The sequence below is a fragment of the Thermobia domestica genome, chromosome 16, assembly GCF_964235325.1.
Source record: "Thermobia domestica chromosome 16, izTheDome1.hap1.1, whole genome shotgun sequence".
Classification (NCBI taxonomy): Eukaryota; Metazoa; Arthropoda; class Insecta; order Zygentoma; family Lepismatidae; genus Thermobia; species Thermobia domestica.
In genome coordinates this window covers 47116314-47140533 of record NC_137469.1, presented here as the reverse complement: position 1 = coordinate 47140533, position 24220 = coordinate 47116314, and the positions used below count along the sequence as shown (strand labels likewise).

Here is a 24220-nt window from a genome sequence, read left to right as displayed (position 1 = left end):
GAAAGAAATAAGTTGTCCTTCCTGAGAAAGGTATTCCCAACAGGTATGTATTTTATAACGTCGCTTAGCGCACGTAAAAATGAGAATATAGCTGGAAAAAAGATAATTGTTAAGTACATTCGAATATTCAGTCTTCGTTGGTTGCAGGATTAAGTAGATATTTAACTTGACAAACAATACCTTGGAATAAAGTCGACAAAACAAACTTTTATTAACAAAACAAAAACAAAAAAAAATCAAAATGTAACAAGAATAAACTATCTATAACTGACACGTAGAATAAAACATATATGAATCTCGAGTTATTTTCAGTTATTGATTTTATATATACACTTACTTATTCTTTAACATCGTGATATACCACATGTTTTAACTTGAAATCAGTCTCAATATGGCTACTGGCTTCAATTATTATTCAGAGTAACAACATGAAATAATATTAAAAATATATTTTTTATACACCTATTTAACTAACAAACTTCTTCAGTCAATGACTAAATACTGTACATTAAATACTCACGTACAGAATAACGAGTGGTAATAACACTAATAATAATAAACTTTTTTTACACAAGATATATGTTTCATAATCATTTAATTTTTGTATATTTCATTTTTATTGCGTTATTATCTTCTTTTGTTTCTGCTTACGTCATAGCAGAATTTATTTTTATCAAATAGATGGCAGTGTTGTTGGCCATGTCGAACATGAACTACCTGATGTATTTCCTTCCGTGTGCTTCTTTTTACACTTTAAACAGTACAGTTTAATGTACATTTCAAGATACATTAAACTATAATATTCATACTAATACGCAGTGTTGTGGTATATCTATTTGTGACTTTTTCAAAGGCAGACATTAGTTGTATGTGCATTTGTAGAAGTGGTGAAGATACTTGTAATTTAGTGCAGTTTAAATGCAAATTTCAACACAGCTTTAATCACTTTATTATCAATCAGCATCTATGGTAAATAAAACAATATTTTCTGTACAAGCAGCAGATGGTCCTCCAACATATTGGTCCACCAGGCCGGGATAATTTAGCGAAAGAAAAACTGTTATAGGCTCAGTTTAAGTCGGAATTGAGATATGTCAGCTGATACCCATAGTGCAATTTAATAGTGGAAGTGTATTGTGTCCCCATCAAGGTTTCAAAGTAAAATATTCGTTAAATTGTTATTTTCTTGCACAACATTTAAAAAAAAGGTTATTCTTACTATATTTACACAGGAATAGGCACTAGCTACAAACATTCCTATTGTGTGAGTAAACCAAGCAAGGGAACCAGGAACATTTATCCCTCCCCCTTCATTCGACCTGTGCAGCAGTTGTGTTGTGTGAGTTAGAAAGCACCTATTGTTCACCCTCCTGCCCCGCTTTTTAACAATCGTGCCACTCAGCAGTACGTGTATCAGCTGTTTTGATTTATACATATTTTTTTTCTTTTTTAAAGTGCTTTGGGTGCAATGTACAATGTTTATGCGTTTCAAGTCCAGCTGGACGACGTGTTCAAGTTAATGCATTTGGACCTAGCAAGAAGCTCAAAATTTATACTTTGATATCATGCATGAATGTCATGCTTCCATTCAACATCGCAAAGTAACAGGGCTGCCAACTCCAATTTAAAATTTACTGTGTATTTAAATTTATTTTGGTTCATTTGCATTCTATTATTTTTTTATTTTAATTGTAAGTAGTTGGAAACATGGCTGAACTATCTCAGCTTGTAAAACAAAGAGCAGTTTACAAAGGTCAATTAACACGAATATGCTCGTTTGTCAATCAATTTGACAGTCAGAAACATAGTATTGAAAAAAATAACATTCGCCTAGAACAGCTGGAAACTGTGTGGTTTAAATTAGAAATTATTTTAAATGACATTGAGTTACTACCAGGTGATAGTGAACAGGAAGATGCCCGTGCAGCTATTGAAGAAACTTATTTCGATGTAAAATCTCGCATGCAAGCTATTATTAATGCACATAATACTATCGAATCTAAAGATCCGAAATGCAATTCACGTATCACATCCAGTGTTAAGTTACCGACTATTGATCTACCAGTATTTCACGGTGATTATACAAAGTGGATATCATTTAGGGACACCTTTCTTTCATTGATCCACAATAATTCTGATATATCAGCTATTTAAAAATATCAATACTTACGTGCTTCACTTCGTAATGAAGCATTAAACCTTATCCAAAGCTTACCAATTACTGAAGCTAATTACTCTATAGCTTGGGAACAATTAAATAAAAGGTGTGACAATAAAAGGTTATTAGCTGCATCTCATGTTAATGAAATTCTTCACATTCGTTCAGTAACGAAAGAAATTGCTCACGAGTTGCGTAATTTCTTGAATACAGTGAATTTCTATGACGTCAGTGTCGAAAATGTTAATCTCAGTGACGTAATATTAGTACAACATTTCTAGGTAATCTTGATCAGGAAACTAGGAGAGCATTTGAGTTACAGTGCAAGGGTTCAGATTTCAGTACTGTTAATGAGCTATTTAATTTTCTAGAACATAGGCTTCAAGCACTCGAGAAAGCTAAACCGTTACCAAGTGAAAGTAATAAACAGAACAAATTATCTGTTAGTGTTAAAAATCATAGTGACAAGCATTCACCTGTGTTCAAATCTTACTTAGCCACCGTTAAGACTAATTGTAAATTTTGTAAAGTTGGAAAACATCCTCTGTTTACTTGTGGGTTATTCAAAGGTGCTAGAATTAACCAGAAGTATAAATACTTGCGTAAAGAAAACATTTGATTTAACTGTTTGCGTAGTGAAAATCATAATTCATCTAAGTGCAAGTCTAGAACATGTATACATTGCAATGCTAAACATAATACTTTGCTTCATACAGACAGAACTGCATCGAAGGGTGACGAAGCGTCAGTACATACTCAGCATTCAAATAGTACCAGCAGTGGTATGGTGTCTCCAGCTACAGGAATTTCATCCCCTAGAAATGGTTACGGTACACCTCAAGCATCGTATTGTTCGGTCAAGCAACGGTTCAAGAGTTCGTCACAAACTTTACTTGCCACAGCAGTTGTGAAGGTCAAGGACAGTGCGGGAAATTGAGTCAACTGTCGGGCACTTTTAGATGCAGCTTCCCAAACGAGTTTTATTACTGAAGATTTTGTTCAGCGTCATCACTTGAAGAAAATCAAACATCACGTGCCAATACAAGGAATAAATAACTCAACATTAGCAGCGAACTTTTGTGTTAACATTCAGATGAAGTCAACAATAAATGACTTTACCATTCAAGTTACGTGTTCGGTTTCTTCCAAACATAACTAACTTGAGGAGAACGGAGAAGATTGATTGCAAGACATGGGGCATTCCTACAGACATCAATCTAGCAGACCCAAGCTTTAATACTCCTTCAAAAATAGATATTTTGTTAGGGTGTGATGTATTGTTTAACATTATAAAACCAGAAAGAAGGACTAGACCTGGCTGTTATCCAGTACTTCAGAACACTGAAATCGGATGGGTGATAGCAGGGAAAATTCCCAGTACACAAGCCAGAACTCAGCGTTAACGTTCTTCATCAGATCCAAAGACAATCTCAGCCAACAACTTCAACGTTTTTGGGAATTGGAGGAATTCCATACCAAGTTATTGTCCCCTGAAGAAGTAGCGTGTGAACAGCATTTTAAGAATAACACTATTCGTGACTAGAGCGGACGTTATGTGGTTCGTCTCTGATTAAAGAAGGACAAGGCCACGCTTGGTGATTCATTACAGATAGCTCTCGCACGGTTTCGTCAACTTGAACGCAAATTCAATCGTGAACCTCAACTGAAACAAGACTACATACCTTTTATGGATGAGTATGAACAATTAGAACATAAGCATCCTATTGGTACGTTAAGTAAAGTGGCTAAGGACAGTGTAGTTAGATACACTGAATAGCATACAAATGGTAGGCCCTACAGTACAAGAAGATTTGGTTTCCATTGTACTTCGATTTCGTACTCATCAAGTAGCTCTTGTTGCTGATATTGCTAAAATGTATCGGGCAGTAGCTATGCATCCAAATGATCAACCTCTTCAATCCATTTTATGGAGGAAATCTAATCATGACCCCATATCCGTTTACACTCTTGATACAGTAACGTGTTGATCTTCAAGTTCGTTTCTTGCTACAAGGTGCTTGCGGCAGTTAGCACAAGATGAAGCAGTTAACTTTCCCAGTGCATGTGAAATACTAGAGCATGATTTCTATATTGACGATTATGTAGGGGGATCTGATAGTGTTCAAGGTGCACTTCAAATGTACAGTGACTTGACAAGATTACTACAAAAGGGAGGATTCGTTTTGAGGAAATGGTGCTCCAATGACGTCACAGTGTTAAACTCCATTCCTGAAACGTTAAAGGAAACTCAGAGACTTATTAACTTTAACACGTACAACGACTTATCAAAAAGATAGTCGTAAACCTGGTTCGTTTGCTGAGATAAAAATCCGAAGTGGTAGTATTTCTTTGGCATAAAAATATTAGCTTCGATATTTAAATACCATTAATCTCACCTTTTTAATAAAACTGACAACGTCTATAAACGATGTTAAACTGGTTTATTATTTGATATAATTTATAGTATCCTTTTCTTAAAACTGTTAAGTACACAAATTCACTGACTAGGTAACCATAAAACATGTCCATATCAACAACTATCCCATAATAATCACTTACATATATTAAAAACATTCTTCTTTTGTTAATATGAAATGAACATTCTACTAAGCATAGTGCACATGTATGAGTACTTTCTGCCCAAGGTACAGGTAAATATTACACAAACCAAAGTATTTTGTTATATAAAATGTCGCTCGACAAAGGGACTGAATATAAAAGTCATGAGTAGGCTTGGCTTTTATCTTCAAGAACCACTGGTCCGTTTACATTAATGTTCTTACATTACTTATGTCCATCATATTTTGATCGCACCTTGTATATATATTCATTATATTTCACATATACATATATATATAAATACATTCATAACAATTCTTTCATTTCATCATTATTTATCTTTAATTACATTAATTATATTTATTTCATTATTATCCATTATATTATTAATATATTTTCTTATTAAAATATCGTCGCTTATTTAATTAGTCGTCGCAGGGTGCGATTTCAAAAAATGTAAAGGACAAACGAGGGTTATAAATAATATTAATCTTTGCGGGCGCATTAAATAACAAATAAGTCAGATGTTGCATTTAAAGGTATACAAAGTAGCACTAAGATGTTATAATAAAGAAGAATTTCCTTCAAGGTAGTCGTTGGATAATTGATTTTATAGAATAGATCTTCTTTTTAACATAATTTTTGACAATTAAGTTTTCAACACAAATCAATCTAATATAAATAATCTTTGCTTTTAATTAATTATAAATCGAATTATAATTCCTCATATTAACAAGAAAGAATAAAAATCATTTGAAAATTATCATTGATTAATGAGAATTAAAGAGAATTAAATTGAATAAAAATCATTTGAAAATCAATTTTCCAGTCTACTTAAAACTCTATTTAAGCATTTCAAGTATTTTTAAGAATCGTTTTCATTATTGATATTAACACATAAACTTTAAAATGAAAATTTACAAGAATCTACAACTAACATGAATTTAACCTAATTTCAGTAACGGTAATCAGGTTATATTCGAACTTGCATACGGTTCTAATAACGTACACTGTACTGCGCTATCATGATTAGGTTCTACATCATGTCGTACACGTCTTTCATCGTGATTTTGATTTTGGTATGAAGTCCCATCTCTTGATCTCCAATTACGTCTATCCACGTAGTTCGCTGTATTTCTGGAATTTCGCTCAGTACTTCGATTATTTTTATATCTATTGCGGTTGAGTGATCTGACATCATAATTACCATGATTAGTTAGGTTAGGCGGATTCTCTACATAACCTTGTCTATTTTGTTCATTCGGATTGCTAGAGTATACTCGGCTTAGGTTAGGTTCTGTATTATTCACACTCCGAATATTTAAATTCCGAACAGGCACCAAATGATCTGAATTATTCTTATTTTTACCTATTCCTGATTGTGGATTCATGGCATGGTATTGAGTTTCGTAGCATTGGACAAGCATCAATAAATGGCTGAAACTCATACACTGTGTGGAAAATAAGATCTGTTGCAATTTAAATGGAAGCAAATTTCGAATCGATGCTATTATTCTCGATTCCGATTGCAAAGGATTAACAACCTTTAATTCGTTGTAGACATTTACAACAAACTCTACGACAGATTTGTGCAATCGAGGATTGAAGTGTTGATTTCTAAGTGTGGCATCTCTATTTGCCAGCAAAAAGTCATTTTCATAATTTGCGATCAATGCCGCTTTGAATTCCTCATATGAACTAATGTGATCACGTATTGCCTTAAACCATAAGGAACAAGGTGGGAGTAATACATGGGGTATTAATTTCATATATTGTGATCGATCGATAGACATTATATTGCATTCGTCTTGGAATTTCTCTAAGAAAGAAGTAGCATTCTCATTACACTTACCACTGAATTTGCTCATAGCTCGAATTTCACTCATCTTAACACTTAATTTTACCTTCTTTTTCTCATTCCTTGTTCTTGTTGAGTGATAGTTCCTATCCGTGACATGCTGTGTCGTAACACCATCTATGTTTCGCTCATCAGTACTCTTCGGACAACTTTCTTCAAGTATAATATCTTCATCAGACCCCGGCGAAGGCGAGTTCATCTCTGGTGAGTGGGGAAACTCAAAGCGATCACTACCCAGGTTATTACGGTAAATGTTGTCTTTAGCCTGTAACGTTCTAATCTCTTCCTGAATAGTAGCTAACAACTGTGTATTTACACGTATGTTATTAGAATTGTTGCTGACCTGGATCTTTTGCTGTTTAATGGAAGATTCTATTACTTCTAAATCTTTTTTTACAGCACAGATTTCTTGATTTTGGTGATTGTGCTTTTCTTGACAATCATCGGATATCCTTTTTAACTTTTCCTCGAACTGTGAGGATATGTCGTTCACCACCTGGACAATTGTCTGTTTCGTTTCATCTGATTTCTGTTCTATCCGTCTACTTAATTCTTCATATTGCTTATTAGATTCGTCGAACTTTTGGTCCATTCGTCTACTTAATTCTTCATTTTGCTTGTTAGCTTGGTCAAACTTCTGTTCCATTTCGTCAAACTTCTGTTCCATTCGTCTGCTTAATTCTTCATTTTGCTTGTTAGCTTCGTCAAACTTCAGTTCTATCTTCTGTTCCATGGTCTTGTTAGTTTCGTCAAACTTCTGTTCCATTCGTCTACTTAATTCTTCATTTTACTTGTTTATCTCGGTAGACATCTGCCTGAATTGTCGCTGTAAAGCTAACAAGAGTCGATCCTCTGATGACAAACCTGGTGTTACACTAGTTTCACCTTGGTCACTAGTATTTGATTCCTGCTGCATTGCTTCGTTGTTCATTTTTCTTATGATTACCTTACCACTTCCCAATATGGTTAAGTTCGTATTCATTAACTGTAGTAAAAGTAAATTCAACCTTACTCTTCTTCTTCGGGAACTGAATTTACAAAGTCCCGGGTGAGGTAAACCAAATTTTTACAACGACTTATCAAAAAGATAGTCGTAAACCTGGTTCGTTTGCTGAGATAAAAATCCGAAGTGGTAGTATTTCTTTGGCATAAAAATATTAGCTTCGATATTTAAATACCATTAATCTCACCTTTTTAATAAAACTGACAACGTCTATAAACGATGTTAAACTGGTTTATTATTTGATATAATTTATAGTATCCTTTTCTTAAAACTGTTAAGTACACAAATTCACTGACTAGGTAACCATAAAACATGTCCATATCAACAACTATCCCATAATAATCACTTACATATATTAAAAACATTCTTCTTTTGTTAATATGAAATGAACATTCTACTAAGCATAGTGCACATGTATGAGTACTTTCTGCCCAAGGTACAGGTAAATATTACACAAACCAAAGTATTTTGTTATACACGGAAGGTATCAATACGTTAGGAATTTCATGGAATCTCACCTTTGACACATTTTTCATTAATGTTAGGTTAGTTAATACGAGTGAGAATCCTTCATCCCAACAAACTACGAAACGCAGTGTTACCAGTATCATTGTAAAAATATTTGACCCTGCTGGATGGTTGTCTCCAGTAGTGATTAAGTATAAATTATTTCTTCAGCAGTTATGGTTAGTAAACATAGCATGGGACGACCTTCTTCCCATGGAATTAACTTATCAGTGGAACAAGCTTTATTTGCAACTGCCAGTGCTCAGTGATGTGCAAATTCCAAGATTTGTATTAGTGCCAGGAAACGTTAAAGAAATTCAAATCCATGGTTTTGCAGATTCCTCAGAAAAGGCTTATGGTTGTTGTGTGTATGTTAGATCTACTAATACCAACGGATCCACTGTTAGTCATTTGTTATGTTCAAAGTCAAAGGTTGCACCTATTAAAAGGACTGCTTTGCCAAGATTAGAGCTATGTGCTGCTGTTCTTGCGAAACTTATAAACAAAACTTTAGCAACATTGAGACTAACAGTATCTAGCATTCATCTGTGGACAGATTCTCAAATAGTTTTAGCTAGGCTAGCATCGCCAGCCCATCGTTGGAAACCATTTGTAGCAAACAGTGTATCACAGATTCAGTAACTCACACATGTAAGCGATTGGAAACATGTTCTATCGCGAGAAAATCCTGCAGATCTCATTTCAAGTGGAACTGACTCTAAAGTCATTCAGCAGAATCAACTTTGATGGCATGGACCAGTTTGGTTTGCAGCAAGAAGCTACTCATTGACCTTCTTCGATGCCAGACGACACTCAGGATTTTGAAGATATTCCAGAAGAATATCAAAAATCATTTACTAATACATTACTCTCTCAAGTTAAAACTGAAGAAATTATCTTAAGATTTTCATAAGTAAATCGACTGTTAAGAGTTATAGCATTATGTAAAAGATTTATTCACAACGCAAGAAATCCCAAAAACAAACATTGTGGATCACTCTTAGCGTCTGAGATTCAAGATGCTACACAGACCTGTGTTCGGACGACACAGCAATCATACTTTTCACAAGATATCAAGGATCTTCAAAGTGAGAAGCAAGTTTCTGAGCAGAGGTCGTTGCGAACATTACATCCTTTTTTAGATAAGGAAAATATTGTTCGAGTAAGTGGTAGATTAGAAAATAGTGATCTTGAATTCAATAATAAGCATCAAATAATTTTACATCCTAAAAGCCATTTCACTCCTGTTTTAATTGAACACGAGCATAGAAGATTAATGCACGCCGTTCCTCAATTGCTTGTCTTCAATTCGAGAAAGATATTGGATACCTAAAATCAGACAAACAATAAGCATGTAATACATCATTGCAACACATGCTACCGTTTTAAGGTCTCAGTAGCACAACAATTAATGGGGCAATTACCATCCACACGATTGCGTCCAAGTAAGACATTTACTCATATTGGCGTTGACTATGCTGGACCTTTCCACATTAATTTGGGTTCTTCAAGAAGCAAGAAAAACGAGAAAATGCTACGTCGCAATTTTCACGTGTTTGTCTACAAGAGCCATTCATTTGGAATTAGTTACTGATCTCACATCAGAGGCTTTCATAGCGGCTCTTCGTCGATTCACATCCAGAAGAGGTAAATGCTCGACCATCACTAGTGAGAATGCCACTACATTTCAGGGAGCGAAAAATGGGCTCAGAGAATTATATCTTCTACTCCAAGGAAAGGAATTCAGCAACAGGATTCAGGCTTTTGCAGCAGAGGAAAATTTCGAATGGAAGTTTTCGCCTCCGTGCAGTCCTTCATTTGGTGGAGTATGGGAGAGTGCTGTCAAATCTATGAAGTACCATCTTCGAAGAGTAGCTGGCAATGCCGTATTAACATACGAAGACTTCTTGACGCTTCTATGTCAGATAGAAGCTTGTCTTAATTCTTGTCCTCTCATAGCTTTACCAGATTCGTACGAGACTTTCAGTTATCTTACTCCTGGCCATTTTTTTGTTGGTGGCCCTATTACATCTTTTAATGAACCAGATTTAACTAGTGCTGTTGAAAATCGACGGAGTCATTGGCAACGAATCCAGAGGTATCAACAGCATATTTGGAAGAAATGGTCACAAGATTAACTTCATAGTTTACAGCAGCATCAAAAATGGACATCAGTTCAACGCAATATAAACCTGGAACGCTCGTGCTGTTGAAAAAAGACAACTTACCTCCACTTTCTTGGAAGTTAGGAATTGTTGAATTATTTCCAGGCAAGGATGGATTAGTGCGTGTAGTATTAGTTCATACAAAGACTGGGATTTATAAGAGGTCATTATCAAAGTTAGTTTCTCTTCCGAATAAAGACACTGAACAATTAATTTTCTTTTGTAATTCATGCTTGGTTGGATACTTTGTATTCCAACGGGGAGGAGTATGTTTGATAATCATTTAATTTATGTATATTTCATTTTTATTGCGTTACTATCTTCTTTTCTCTTTGCTTACGTCATAGCAGAATTTATTTTTGTCAGATAGATGGCAGTGTTGTTGGCCATGTCGAACATGAACTACCTGATGTAGTTCCTTCCGTGTGCTTCTTTTTACACTTTAAACAGTAGTGCTTAATATATATTTCAAGATACGTTAAACTATAATATTCATACCAATACGCAGTGTTGTGGTATATCTATTTGTGACTTTTTCAAAGGCAGAAGTTAGTTTTATGTGCATTTGTAGAAGTGGTGAAGATACTTGTAATTTAGTGCGGTTTAAATACAAATTTCAACACAGCTTTAATCACTTTATTATCAATCAGCATCTATGGTAAATAAAACAATATTTTCTGTACAAGCAGCAGATGGTCCTCCAACAATATAAAAGATTTATTTAACATAACATTGTACAACAATTATATATAATCACTTGTTCCTTTTAATTATTAACTTGAGCCATTAAAAATGACAACTTCTATGTAATCCCTTCTATTTATTTTTATCTATTTATCGGGTTGCCCCTGACAACCTCATATCCAAAATCATACTATTTAAAACATATACAGACATATGAATATCCTTTTATATCGATCGTACATAATAATATTTTTTACATATATCTTTTTCTTTTTCTTCGTCGAATGGCATAATCAGTCTAGAACATATATTAAAACATCTTACGCCCTAAAGATACCCTAAAGTAAGGATTTAGAAGTACTAAATATATAAATATACAACACACCGTTGTATATTATGGCGCCCGACAGAGATTTCTTTTTATATTTATTCATTCAATAAAAAGAAAAAGAATTCTAAACCGTTTACTTTTACATATTAATCATTTGAATTTTCGAATGTACTTCGTATACGTGAAAATTACAATTCATATAAATATACATATATATCATATTTAATTTTATAACAAATATTATTATCATATTTACTTTAAACTTTATCATCATCTTCATTAATTTCTACGTTTTGACGACGATAATTCACATTCGAAATTTGTTTTACAAGTTATTTGATTGTTAATTCCCTTTTGGGGCCATTGAATGTTCGTTACAATCTAATAATCATTTATTTGGGCATAATGAAGAAGTTTTTTTTTTTTAAATTTATGCGATATTCATATATTTCGTGATATTCATATACAGCGAAACCTCTCTAAAGCGGACAGCCGTGGGGAATCAAAAATTGTCCGCTATAGAGAGGTGTCCGCCTTCAAGAGGTTTCAGTATTTTGTTATCTAAATTAGTGAGGAAGGTAATATATAATTAGAAAAAATATTTTTGCATGAATCACATATTTACGAATATTACATGCATTATCCTCGGTCATCCAATACTCTTATGTTCGAGGCACAACATGAAAATAACATGTCATACTTCTCTGCACTTTGCACTTAACAGTACTTCCTTCGTTTTCAGTATGGCGCTTTAATTTGTGGGGTAATTGCAGTCCTGATGTTTCCCTTTTGAGACAATATACATACCTGAGGGCAAAAATTACTAAACTTGTCTTCTGGTTGGTTAAAGACTCCAACAGGACAGTAGCATAACGTGTCATCCCTAACGGTGGGCAAATGTCAATCACGTTTGTGTCTAAAACAGCTTGGGTGGGAGTGGGATGCAAAGGACATAAGAGTGTTGTTAAACAGATACACTTCGTCTGGGGTGCTGAGCAGACACTTGAGGGAGCAAAATGTTGCCACAATGCTTCCTTGGTGACACATGTATGAATTACTAAAAATGTATTTTTACTACACTTTTCAACATATTTCTAGAGAATGTGTCCGTAATACGGAGGTAAATAATACCTATAAAAGACAGAAAAGACTGACCGTGTCCGTGCTAGTTTGTCCGCTTTAGAGAGGTTTTCCAATATGTTTTTCCTATTCCAGTGTTTGGGGATTACAAAATATGTCAGTTAAGGGAGGTGTCCGCTTTATAGAGGTGTCCGTTAGTAGAGGTTTCCCTGTAAAGGTTTTTTGAATGTAACATGATCAGATATAAAATATACTTAAACAAAATATAGATTAAGATTGAAATATCGATAATAATCAGAACATAAAATAATAATTAACGTCTTATTAGCATCATAACATGAATAATGTGATTGATATTTCAATTTGGCAGTTATAGGAAAAACATTAAGGCATTTGTAGACATAATGTGAGAAATTGTGATCTTGTACATGAAATTAAGATTAAATAGCATAAAGTAAAATACATTAAACTGACTCAGACATCCATAAAAATTTTCATTTTTCTCTTTTAGAACAAAATGCTATCCGTTATGTATCATTTACATTAACTTTATAGAACTCAAATAAAGTACGAATAACAAACAAAGTCATAACGTTATTTAAAGCAAAATCAATTGAGTACGGTCTTTCAGAACATCGGAATTCCAGTCTAAGTTACATGACCAATAAATTCCTTCAAATCGCATTGAAAATCATAAATCGGATTTACGGTTCTCCGATTTCTTTACTTCTACAGTTCCTAGTTTGTTAAGTTGAGAATTTTCGCCTTAATTCCTGCCATCTGAATAGCGTTTCTGACAAATCGTATTATTTCTATTGTAATTAGATTGCGTCATGTTACCGATAAAATTAGGTTTGGTTGCACAATCACTATCACAGTTACTATCACTACTAGGTTTAGGTTTGGTCACATGACTACTATTACGGTTGCTATTACCGGTAAAATTAGGTTTAGTTCTCTTTCGTTTTACTGATGTCGAGATATCGTGTCTCTTAAAATATCTGTACCTATTCTTTCCACAGTGTTCACGATACTTTGTCCTACCACGGATTTTATTTCTTCTGTGATTAGGTTCAGTTGCATCACCGGTACAGTGAATTTAACATCTTCCTGCACATTGGGATTACACTTCAATCTCACATGAATGAATTGAAGTTGTTCTCGATTGATGTTAGTGCGGTTCAAGTTGTCATTATATTGTACCGTTGAAGAATTTTCAAAATTTTGGAACGTCACACCTGGATGACTGAAATTAACGCACTGCATTACGTTCTGCGAAGACACCATCAGACCGTTTGCCAACATCATTCTGGTCTTTTCGTTGAATACACAAACATCTCCAATTCCGTTGAACACTCACTACAAGCATTGGTGAGAACGCGCGCTTTCTTTCTGAATTTCACAAATATTGGAATCAACTTTCTTCCTGTTACATGAACCAATGTCGTGTACATATCACCCAACGGTTCTATTACCGTTACCTCATTTCCAGCATTAATATCATGTTGAATATATCGTGAATACAAACGATCAATAGCGTTCATGAGACAAAAATGATCATAACTTCTCGCACCTTGATACATACCAAAATCTTCACTACACACAACAGCAGTAGGACAATTAAAAACATTTGAACTAGGAGAAAAGTTAGGATAATCTGATCCAATCCGTACGGCAGTATGCTTATACGAACTTTCAGCTAATCCTATCCGAAGTTCCTGCATTTGGTTCCACTTGCCATCATTGCACTGCTGAAGTTGTTCTAGCTTTTGGTCCACCTTTTTCAAATGCTGGTTCACCTTTGCAAACTGTTTATCGGTACGTCGTGCTTGTACCTGAGCCTGTTCCTTGATTTGTCGAGATAGTTCTTTTAAGAATTCCAACATATTATCTGTAGTGCTCATATTGTTTTTACATATAACCCGGCCACTTCGTAAAATAGTATGATTAATATATGGCTCAATCGTGATTGTTTCTTACTATACTTAAAAAACAATACACTTACTTTTCCTTTTCACTCCCGGGTTTCGGCACCATTTATACAACGATTATATATAAATCACTGGTTCCTTTTAATTATTAACTTGAGCCATTAAAAATGACGACAACTTCTAGGCAATCCCAACCATTTATTTTTATCTATCTCTCTGGTTGCCCCTGACAACCTCATATCCAAAATCCTATTATTTAAAACATATACAGACATATGAACATCTTTTTATATCGATCGTACATAGTAATATTTTTTACATATATCTTTTTCTTTTTCTTCTTCGAATGGCATAGTCAGTCTAGTACATATATTAAAACATCTTACGCCCTAAAGTTACCCTAAAGTAAGGATTTAGAAGTACTAAATATATAAATATACAACGCACCGTTGTAGTTGCAGAGAACAAGTGAAGGGCCCTTTCACTTGTTCCCTATACATCGCAGAGAAGACCTATCAGAAAATCAAAATGCAGTGCTACAATCACGTGACTCCTACCAATAGCTTTGGTACCAGATCACTCAATTAAAAAATAACCAAATATATATATATATATATATATATATATATATATATATATATATACGATGGTGATCAGAAAAATGGAAACACCTGAACGAAATTGCAACTTACCAGATTAATATGGTGTCGGGCCACCTTTCGCCTTCAGAATAGCCTTGATGCGACGTGAGATGGAGGCATAGAGGTCGTGAATGGTAGCAAGTGGAATTTTACACCATTCCTCGTGCAGGGCATCGGCCAGTTCTGTGAGAGAGGATGGAGGTGGAAATCGTCGCTGGAGTCGTGTTTCCAAGACGGACCACAGATGATCAATTATGTTGAGATCTGGGGATTGGCCGGGCCAGGGAAGGTGTTGAACTTCATCCCGATGTTCCTCAAACCACGCTGCAACAACGCCAACTGTGTGAATGGGTGAATTATCATCCTGGAAGATGGCGTCATTGTCCGGGAACAACATCCGGACCATAGGATGCAAGTGGTCTCCTAAAATTTCGACATAATCGTTGGCAGTGATTCGTCCGCTAAGTGTGACCACAGGACCCAATGAAAACCATGATATTGCGGCCCACAGCATCACCGAGCCGCCGCCATGTTTCACAGTTGGGCGGAGACACTGCAGATCAGAAGCTTCTTTGGGCGTTCTCCACACATAAACACGGCCCATGGTTGGGAATAGGGTGAAGGATGACTCATCCGACCATATCACACGTTTCCAGTCTTCAACGGTCCAAGTTGTATGATCGCGGCACCATTTGCAGCGTGCGAAAGCGTTATGGTCCCTGATGAGCGGTTTGGCCCGTGCAACACGACCCCGTAAGTTCATGTCATGTAATTCGCGGCGGACTGTGATTGTCGAAACAGGGTGGGGGAGGTGCTGATTGAGTTCCTCCGTCACTTGCTTCGCAGTGGTACGACGGTTCTGCGTGACAATGCGCTTTAATACCAGGCGTGACCTGTCACTCATGATTTTCTTCCGCCCACTATTCCGCTTCCCCGATGTGGTTTTCCCGTGTATTGTGTAGGCCGTCATCACCTTCTTCACTGTCCCACGCGACACACCTTACACAGTAGCCACTGCCGTCACACTCACTACACATAACCGCGCACCAACAATTTGCCCTCTTTGAAAAATCTGAGAGGTCTCCTATTTTACACTACCTCCGTCTGCTGCAGCCACTGGACACTGCTGTTCCACTGATCCTGACGTAGTATGGAGACCGACCTAACACACCACCACCAGCGGTTCGGCGCTGCGGGCGCCACGACACCACTGCCAAATCATACATCTGACGTGTTGCCAACTACAGATGTTTCCATTTTTCTGATCACCATCTGTATATATATATATATATATATATATATATATATATATATATATATATATATATATATATATATATATATATATATATATATATATATATATATATATATAATATTTGTTGCAGCTCGACAAACGAAAAAAGTTAACACCGGAAAAAGATGGGAAAAATTTTAAATGATAAACAGCGCTGTTCCATAATTTATCAAATATCCCATCTAACTATAGTATAATGTACCTAATATATATAAATACATGAGGGGTCACTATCCGACACTATGATAGTGTCAATAATAATTCCACAACGCACATTTCTGTTCGTAAAGTAGTTCATGAGCTTTAAACAAACACGGGAATCTGTGAGTTTAGGAACGTAGAATATCTTTATTTACAGCTCCAGAAAATATTTTTAAAAATGTCACTGAGTTACAAATGAAGGTAAGAATAATAGCAAAATTTGTTCATTTACAAGAAATATATGAAACAAGATTTTCTTTTAAAAAATAATATGCTACATGTGAGCTAGTGCAGAGAGCACAAAAAATTCTGTATTTCATGAAAAAGTATTTGTTAATTTATGTTAATCATATGTTATTAAAAGTATGGCTATATATTAAAATATTAGTAGGCTACTAGCTTCATATACAGGAAAGAGCAAACATTATACTCTTATATGTCTGAGATTTCACACTGTTGACACACAAAGAAGGGATCGTCTGGATGAACACAGTACTCGTTAAACCGCTGAAAATATTTAGTACATTGAATCCAATCAGCGGAATTGTTTTCACCGTAAAGGATTTAAGTTTCTGGGCTTTCAGCATCTAAGGCCATTTAGCCCTTCACGTTTTGTGGAATAACGTCCCTCGACGAGCACACAATCCGGGGAAAGGGAAGGAAGAAAAGATTAGTTAAGGAAGGAAGCGGCCTGGGACCTATAAGTTAGGTACCACCCCGGCATTTGCCTGGTGCGAGTGAGGAAAACTCAGGAAAACCTCAATGAGGGTGGCTGGCCTGAAAAAGCGTTTTACATTTTCTCGACCCAGTGCCAACACCTTGAATCGAAACCGGGACCGCTCGCACCCAAGGTGAGAGCTTCTCGCGTTAAAAGATAACCTTCGACAGATAGTATTTTACAATTAGTTTCTTTTTGAGTTTTCTCCTTTTCGTTACTGTGTCTTGTAACATTTTTGTGTATCTGTACCTTCTTTTATGTGTTACTACCCTTTATTTATTTTTTTTTTATCTTCCTGTGCAGATGTTAAAAGTTCGACACTATTGACCTTCGCTTTACGTTACTACATCTTATTACTAACGAATCCATACGCGTTAGTATAATTAACTTTCCTTCTAGTGCGTGTTCGTCTTTTTTCAGCAAATGTCGTATGTTCACCAAAATGTTTCTTCTTGCTTTTAACTTTGAATAACCTGTCACGTAACGTACCCGAGGGACTTCAAAAGCTCCTGAAGCAGTAGCAAGTAGCACAGCATTCTTTACGGCCTCTATAGCTACTGACATTTTGTTCAAATTCAAGGAGCATGTCATGCAATAGAAAAAGGAAACAGACATTCTATTGGATATATGTTAATACTAACGTAGTATCTTTAATATATAATTACTAAAAATCACAACGAAAGGGGAAAAAAGCATCTGTCGAAAGTGTCCCAAATGTGAGTGTCGGAAGTACCCCGAATACATATGTTAGAAACACTGTACACTGATGAGCCTAATACCTGTGATTGCACAACTTTCAGCTGCATGCTTTCCACCATGAGTACTGAACAATACAACTTTTACTTCTAAAATACACACTTTTACTTCCAAAATATACTCAAATTTTACAATGACCCTTCACTTCTCACATATCTCTCACACCTTAGCTCATAAACTTAGACGCTTCTCGTTAAATTATTCTACTTATTTTTAAACGTCTACAGATATACATTCCATACATCCCACAGTTTCACTTAGTACTGATTACGCCAACTCCTTCACTTCCAGGAAGAATTGACAGCGCTTTAAGCTTAGAAGTGTCGGTATTCCCCAAATTGTCGGTCATCCCCTGAATGATTAATATGCCTATTGTTCTGTATGGTAGCGAAACATGGTCATTTACTTTGAGGGAAGAACATTCTGTGGACTGAATTATTTGAGAATAAAATCCCGAGGAGAAACTTTAGACTCAAGAGGGGGCGGGAATGGAGAATTTAGGAGACTTCATGACGAGGAACTGCATAATTTATACCATTTACTAAATATTGTTAGGGTAATCAGGTCTAGGGGACTCAGGTGAGAAGGTCATTTATCGAAAATGAAAAAAAAAGTACAAACACTGAAAATTTTAACTAGAAACACAATCGGAGAAAGACCTTTAGGAAGACCTAGGCATAGTTGAGAGGGCAATATTAAAAATGAAATCTTTGACTTTAATGTCTCAGAATTATGCCCTACATGCTTAGAGAAACTGTTGATTAAGGCAAGTGAATAATGCTGAAATAATTGGTAGAACAAAAATGTGGAAGGAAACAGGAGTAGCCCAAGAGAACCCACGGACATCACAAACTTACTTGGCCGGGAATTGAACCAGGGACCCCGCCCTCACAGGACAGTATTAAGATGATTCTCGTATTTATAGAAATACAATGTAGAAACTGGATCTAGCTGGCTAAAGGCTTAAGTAAATTAAGAACTTTTATGTATGCGGCATAGAATCTCCGGGTTCCATTGGCCATAGAATTAGCTATTAATCAAATGTCTGTGTGACTCTCTGACCTGTAATAGTCCTTTATTTATACTAAAACGAGGTCCGATTAGTTGTTGTTTGGATAACATTTTCAAGCCCATAGGATAGTGAAATACTTTTTTTTGCATTGCCTAACCTGTCTTTGTATTCAACACGAAGAATACTCGCCGAGCAAAGAAATACGCTCTTGTTGTGCAGAATAACAAAATAAATAAATAAATAAAAACGAAACTTTGTAGTCTTACAATACCTAGATACACACACCCACAAAACATACTCCCACACTGAGAAATAGAACATATCTACGTGAACCTACACACGACACGAATGTAGTTTCTCCAGGAGGCCGCAAACTACAATAAAAGTCACAATGCTGGGAATGTTTCTCCCAATTATATGTCTGGGACCAAAGAACCAGAAGGTCTAGACGACATTTGAAATCCTAAATTGTGTTTTGGATCGTGGAAAGCTAAAGAAATAAGGCGGAGAAAAGAAACAAGCAAGGAAAGAAAAGGAAGAAATAGAGAGAGAGAGAGAGAGAAACAAATGAGATAGTGGGTGTGTTTTGTGCTGGGGCTACCTCGAAACGAAAAGGTAAAAAGAGCTAAGGTTGTTTTAAGCCGTTTGCTGATGGAAGTGCAGTACAACTCTGCACGCACTGAATTACAGATGAGGTGAAAAAGCCAGCCCGAACTCTATCTCCTGCTCTTTGCGCTCTTCTGGAACCACTGTGGAAAACGACCAGATATTTTCTTGTTCTCATAGTTGCTGGCTCCCAAATTATCCTACCAACTTGGTGTGTTTTTGCTAATCTTTAGTTAATCTTGTAAGTAAACCAACTTCTATGGTTGTTAGTTCTATTTGCGTTTTCTTGTTTATTTATGTATATTTGGTGTGAGTTTCTCAGTTAGTGATGTATTTTTTACTTTATTTGTTTGTGACATGTCAGAATTCTGCGTTTCAAAATGATTCAGGCTCTCTTCCTTGATTCACGTGATCTTCAAACCAATTCAGTCAGGATTCATTACATAAGTTATTTAGAATGTTTCACATAATCATCAGATTAAATCAGTCTAGACTCACTGAATGTAATTATTCAGACTGTTTCCGAGTTCAACTTAAATCAAGCATATCTTATAAAATGTACTTATTCAAAATGTTTCATGTCACCTTCACATCAAATAAGACAGCCGCAGTAAATATCTCTTGCCTTTAAATTACATCAGACACTCATTAAGTATCATTGTTGATAGTATTTGACGTGAACTTCAAATCAAATCAAACTGCCTCATTAAATGTCACTATTCAAAATGTGTCACGTGATCTTCACACCAAATAAGGCAGCCTTATTAAATGTTCCTGTTCAAAATGTGATCTTTAATTTAAATAAATCAGCCTTTTATCAGACAATTTCATTAAAAATCCTTGTTCAAAGTGTTTCTCGTGACATTCAAAGTAAATCAAACCTCATTAAATGTTCCTATTCAAAATGTTTCACATGATAGTCAATTCAAATAAGGCAGCCTTACATAAGACAATCTCATTAAATATCCATGTTCATAATGTTTCACCTGACCTTCAAATCAAATCAAGCAGCCTCATTAAATGTTTCTATTCAAAATGTCTCATGTATTCTTCATATCAAATCAAGCAGCTTCATTAAATGTTTCTATTCAAAATGTCTTATGTATTCTTCAAATCAAATCAAACAGCCTCATTAGATGTCCCTATTCAAAATATTTCATGATATCTTCAAAGTAAATCTAACAGCCTTATTAAATGTCCCTATTCAAAATGTTTCACGTGATAGTCAATTCAAATAAGGCAGGGGGCGCGGTGACTCAGTGGTAGAGCGTTCACCTTCAGTGCTTGAGGTCCCTGGCTCGATCCCAGCTCGCGCCGAGTGGACTTTGTGGTGGACAAACACTGTGCTCGGGGTTTTCTCTGGGTTCTCCCGTTTCCTCCCACTTTCTTCATTCCACTATTTCACTCAACTCTCATCATCACCGTCTCCTTTGGCCTAACCGGCGTAATCATGGGACGTAAAACTTAATGATTTCATTTCATTTCCAATAAGGCAGCCTTACATAAGACAATCTGATTAAATATTCTTGTTCAAAATGTTTCACGTGATCTTCAAATCAAATCAAGCAGGCTCAATAAATGTTCCTAATCAAATTTTTTCACGTGATCTTCAAATCAAATCACTCACCTAGCATGGTCTTCATATCAAATCGAGCAGTGCTCATTAATTGTCCTTATGTACTCAAAATAGATCACGTGACATTCAAAATCAAGTCCGACAACCTCATACAATGTGCTTAGTTAAAATGTTTCACGCGGTTATCAAACCAGACAGTCTGATTAAAGGTTCTTGTTCAAAGTGTTTCACGTGATCTTCAAATCTATTCGGACAGGACTCCATAATTAAAGCTACTGTTTCGGAGCCACGGTGGTTTCTGTGGTAGAGCGTTCATCTCTGATGCATAGTGTCCTTGATGCGATCCAGCTCGCGCCAAGGGAACTTTGTGGAGGACAAACTCCGTATGCGTTGATTTTCTAGGGATTCTCCCATTTCCTCCAATTTTCTTCATTCTACTATTTTATTCATTTCTTATCATCACCGTCTCGCCTAGCCAACGTATACTTGGGACGTAAAACTTAAAGATTTCATTATAACGTTACTGTTTCACGGTCCAAGTAAGGGCGAATTCGGATAATTTACATCACATAAACTTTTTTGCATTACATATACCTAGAACGAAATACAATAATAAGTGCAAAATTCTTCTTCGGAAAGATTTTGCTGAAGAAAAACAATGCCTTGACCCAGTTTATAATAAATAGAAGGAAATTAGGCAACTTTTTTTTTATCATATGTGTTCGTGGAGTCACTTATATACAGACGAGATATAAGAAAAAGTTTAGTACGAATAAATAATGTGCAGAGGGTGAGGCAATAACAATACTTAACGGTCATTCGTTTCTTTGGCGTTATACATGCTGTTTACGTAACTTTCAGTGTGATTAGGGTCCCTCAGGTTTTCGGATCGTCTGCAAATTGTCAAAACGTCAGGTAGGAAGAAGCGGAGATAGTGAAAACGAATAGCTTAAGAGCGAACTATTGGGAATTAACTTGACAAGCAGATAAATAGGTATATTGGTTCATAATAGGAACTACTGAAATAACCGTTCTTCGCACTGGGAAAATAGGCTTACGGAAAATCTTTAAACCCTATACAAGGTACGCCATTTAATCTAAGGTAGATTATAAAATTATAGTTTGAGATAGGTAACAACTTTGTACCAAACTTTAATTCAAACTGTTCATCTATTTTCTTGTAATGCGATCGGAAACAACAAGCAACATCGATTTCAGTGATACATTATAGAAAATGTCCCCTACTCCCTCTTGAAACGGAAATTTTCCCTGAGAACGAAACATGTCTTCTCTTCTTTTTAATGAGAAGTTTTCATGCCGATTTTAGTCTTTCTAATGTGGTAGGTTCATGTGCTAGAGGACATGGTGATAGGAAAGAAAGGGAAGCTACAATTTATGAATGATATCAAAACAGAAAAATCGTGTGTGAAGACAAAGAGGTAAGCAGAAGTCCATGGAGCATGAAAGTTTTTCAGTTCCGAGAAGTGATCTACCAAAAATGGCAGAATACCTATGATGATGATGACTACCCCCGTAGGATGCGTTCTTTAATCAATGTAACATAATGAATCCCAGCTCAATGTAGGTACTAATTATATTTGGAAATTCCTTTCAAGCTATTTTCTCGTGATGCGATCACAATCAACTGACAAAACTACTTTCTATGTGAAGAAAGGAAATACGGGAAACATTCACTCACCCTTCGCTGAAATAAAAAATTTCAAAAAATTGGATACGTGACCATTTTCTCTTAATGAGAAGTTTGTATACCGAAGTTCATCTAACTTTACGAGCTAGTGATTTACTGTGCTTTTTCACATAAATATTCGATCTCATCTACTTCCTTAAGATGTGACCTTTAATCAATGTAACACGACAAAAAAAAGCAGTTGAATGTAAGTATTAACTATGTTTCAAAATTCCTTTCAACCTGTGGAGACGTGGTGGCTCAGTGGTGGAATGTTCACCTCTGGTGTATGGGGTCCTTGGTTCAATCCCAGCTCACACCAAGTGAGCTTTGTGGTGGTCAAACACAGTATGAATGGGTTCTGTCGGGGTTCTTCCGATTCCTCCTACTTTCTTCATTTCACCATTTCATTCATTTCTCATCATCACTATCTTCTTTAGCCTAGCCAACATAATAACCATGGGACCTAGAACCTAAAGTTTTTATTTCATTTAAAACTGTTCACTCGTGATACGGTCATAAACAACAATTTCACTTTCAATGTGAAGAAAGGATTTATCAAAAATGCCCCTCATCCCCCCTTTATAATGGGAATCCTCGAAAACGCTGCGACACAAGTACGCTCATTTTTAATGATATGTTTATATACCAACTTTCATTTTCCTAACTTGACAGAGTCGTGAGAAACTCAATTTTTCGTATAAAATGCGACACTGTTCCCTTTCAGATGCACATTTTAATAATAATAATAATAATAATAATAATAATAATAATAATAATAATAATAATAATAATAATAATAATAATAATAATAATACGATAAAATCCCAGCACGAAGTAGGTGATAAGAGTGCCGAAAAGCTCATTGAATCAGTTGAGCCGTTTTTCGGTGTTGTGGTCACAAACAAGATCCCTGTCGTTTGCATATAATAGATTATGTAGATCAAAATATTTTCATGTAGTCGTTTATGAAACACAAGTGATAAGTGTTTTGAAGCTTTGCTCATTAACATTACTCACAGAATTATAAGTTTCAACTTTGTAATAAGGATTTATTTTAATATGTAATAAAATAAACCCTGGACTTATTTATTTCAAACTTGGTACAGTTCGCAGCAAAAAACTTGCAACATGAGCTTGTAAGTTTATTGTGAAACGACGAAGTCTTTTGGTCCAAAATAAGTGTGCAAGGGAGGGATGGCGATGTTTCTCCTGGCGTGATTCGTGCCTTTTAAGATGTTATGTTGATTCAATGGTCTTTTAGGCGTAGTTTCACAATAAACGTACATGCTCATGTTGTGGGTTTCTTGCTGCGCAGTGTACATTTCAAAATACAGCTTCATGATGTTATGGGTACAAAGTAAATAAATGGTCAAATGAGTACCGTATCTACTTTAATTGCCATCTCACATCTTACGATATGTCAAGTAGGTCATAATTTTTCAATCTG

General features: G+C 35.6%; 2 protein-coding genes across 2 annotated transcripts; both read left to right on the top strand.

Annotated features, from left to right (window-relative positions):
• Nucleotides 1-3509: 3509 nt before the first annotated feature.
• On the top strand, nt 3510-8727 carry LOC145672467 (uncharacterized). Its single transcript, XM_081741624.1, has 2 exons — nt 3510-3661; nt 8124-8727. Exons 1-2 carry the CDS (start codon nt 3510-3512, stop codon nt 8725-8727), a joined length of 756 nt encoding a protein of 251 aa, XP_081597750.1.
• Nucleotides 8728-9560: 833 nt separating this feature from the next.
• LOC145672466 (uncharacterized) lies at nt 9561-10223 on the top strand. Its single transcript, XM_081741623.1, has one exon. The coding sequence runs from the start codon at nt 9561-9563 to the stop codon at nt 10221-10223; it is 663 nt and encodes a 220-aa protein (XP_081597749.1).
• The last annotated feature ends 13997 nt before the right edge of the window (nt 10224-24220 follow it).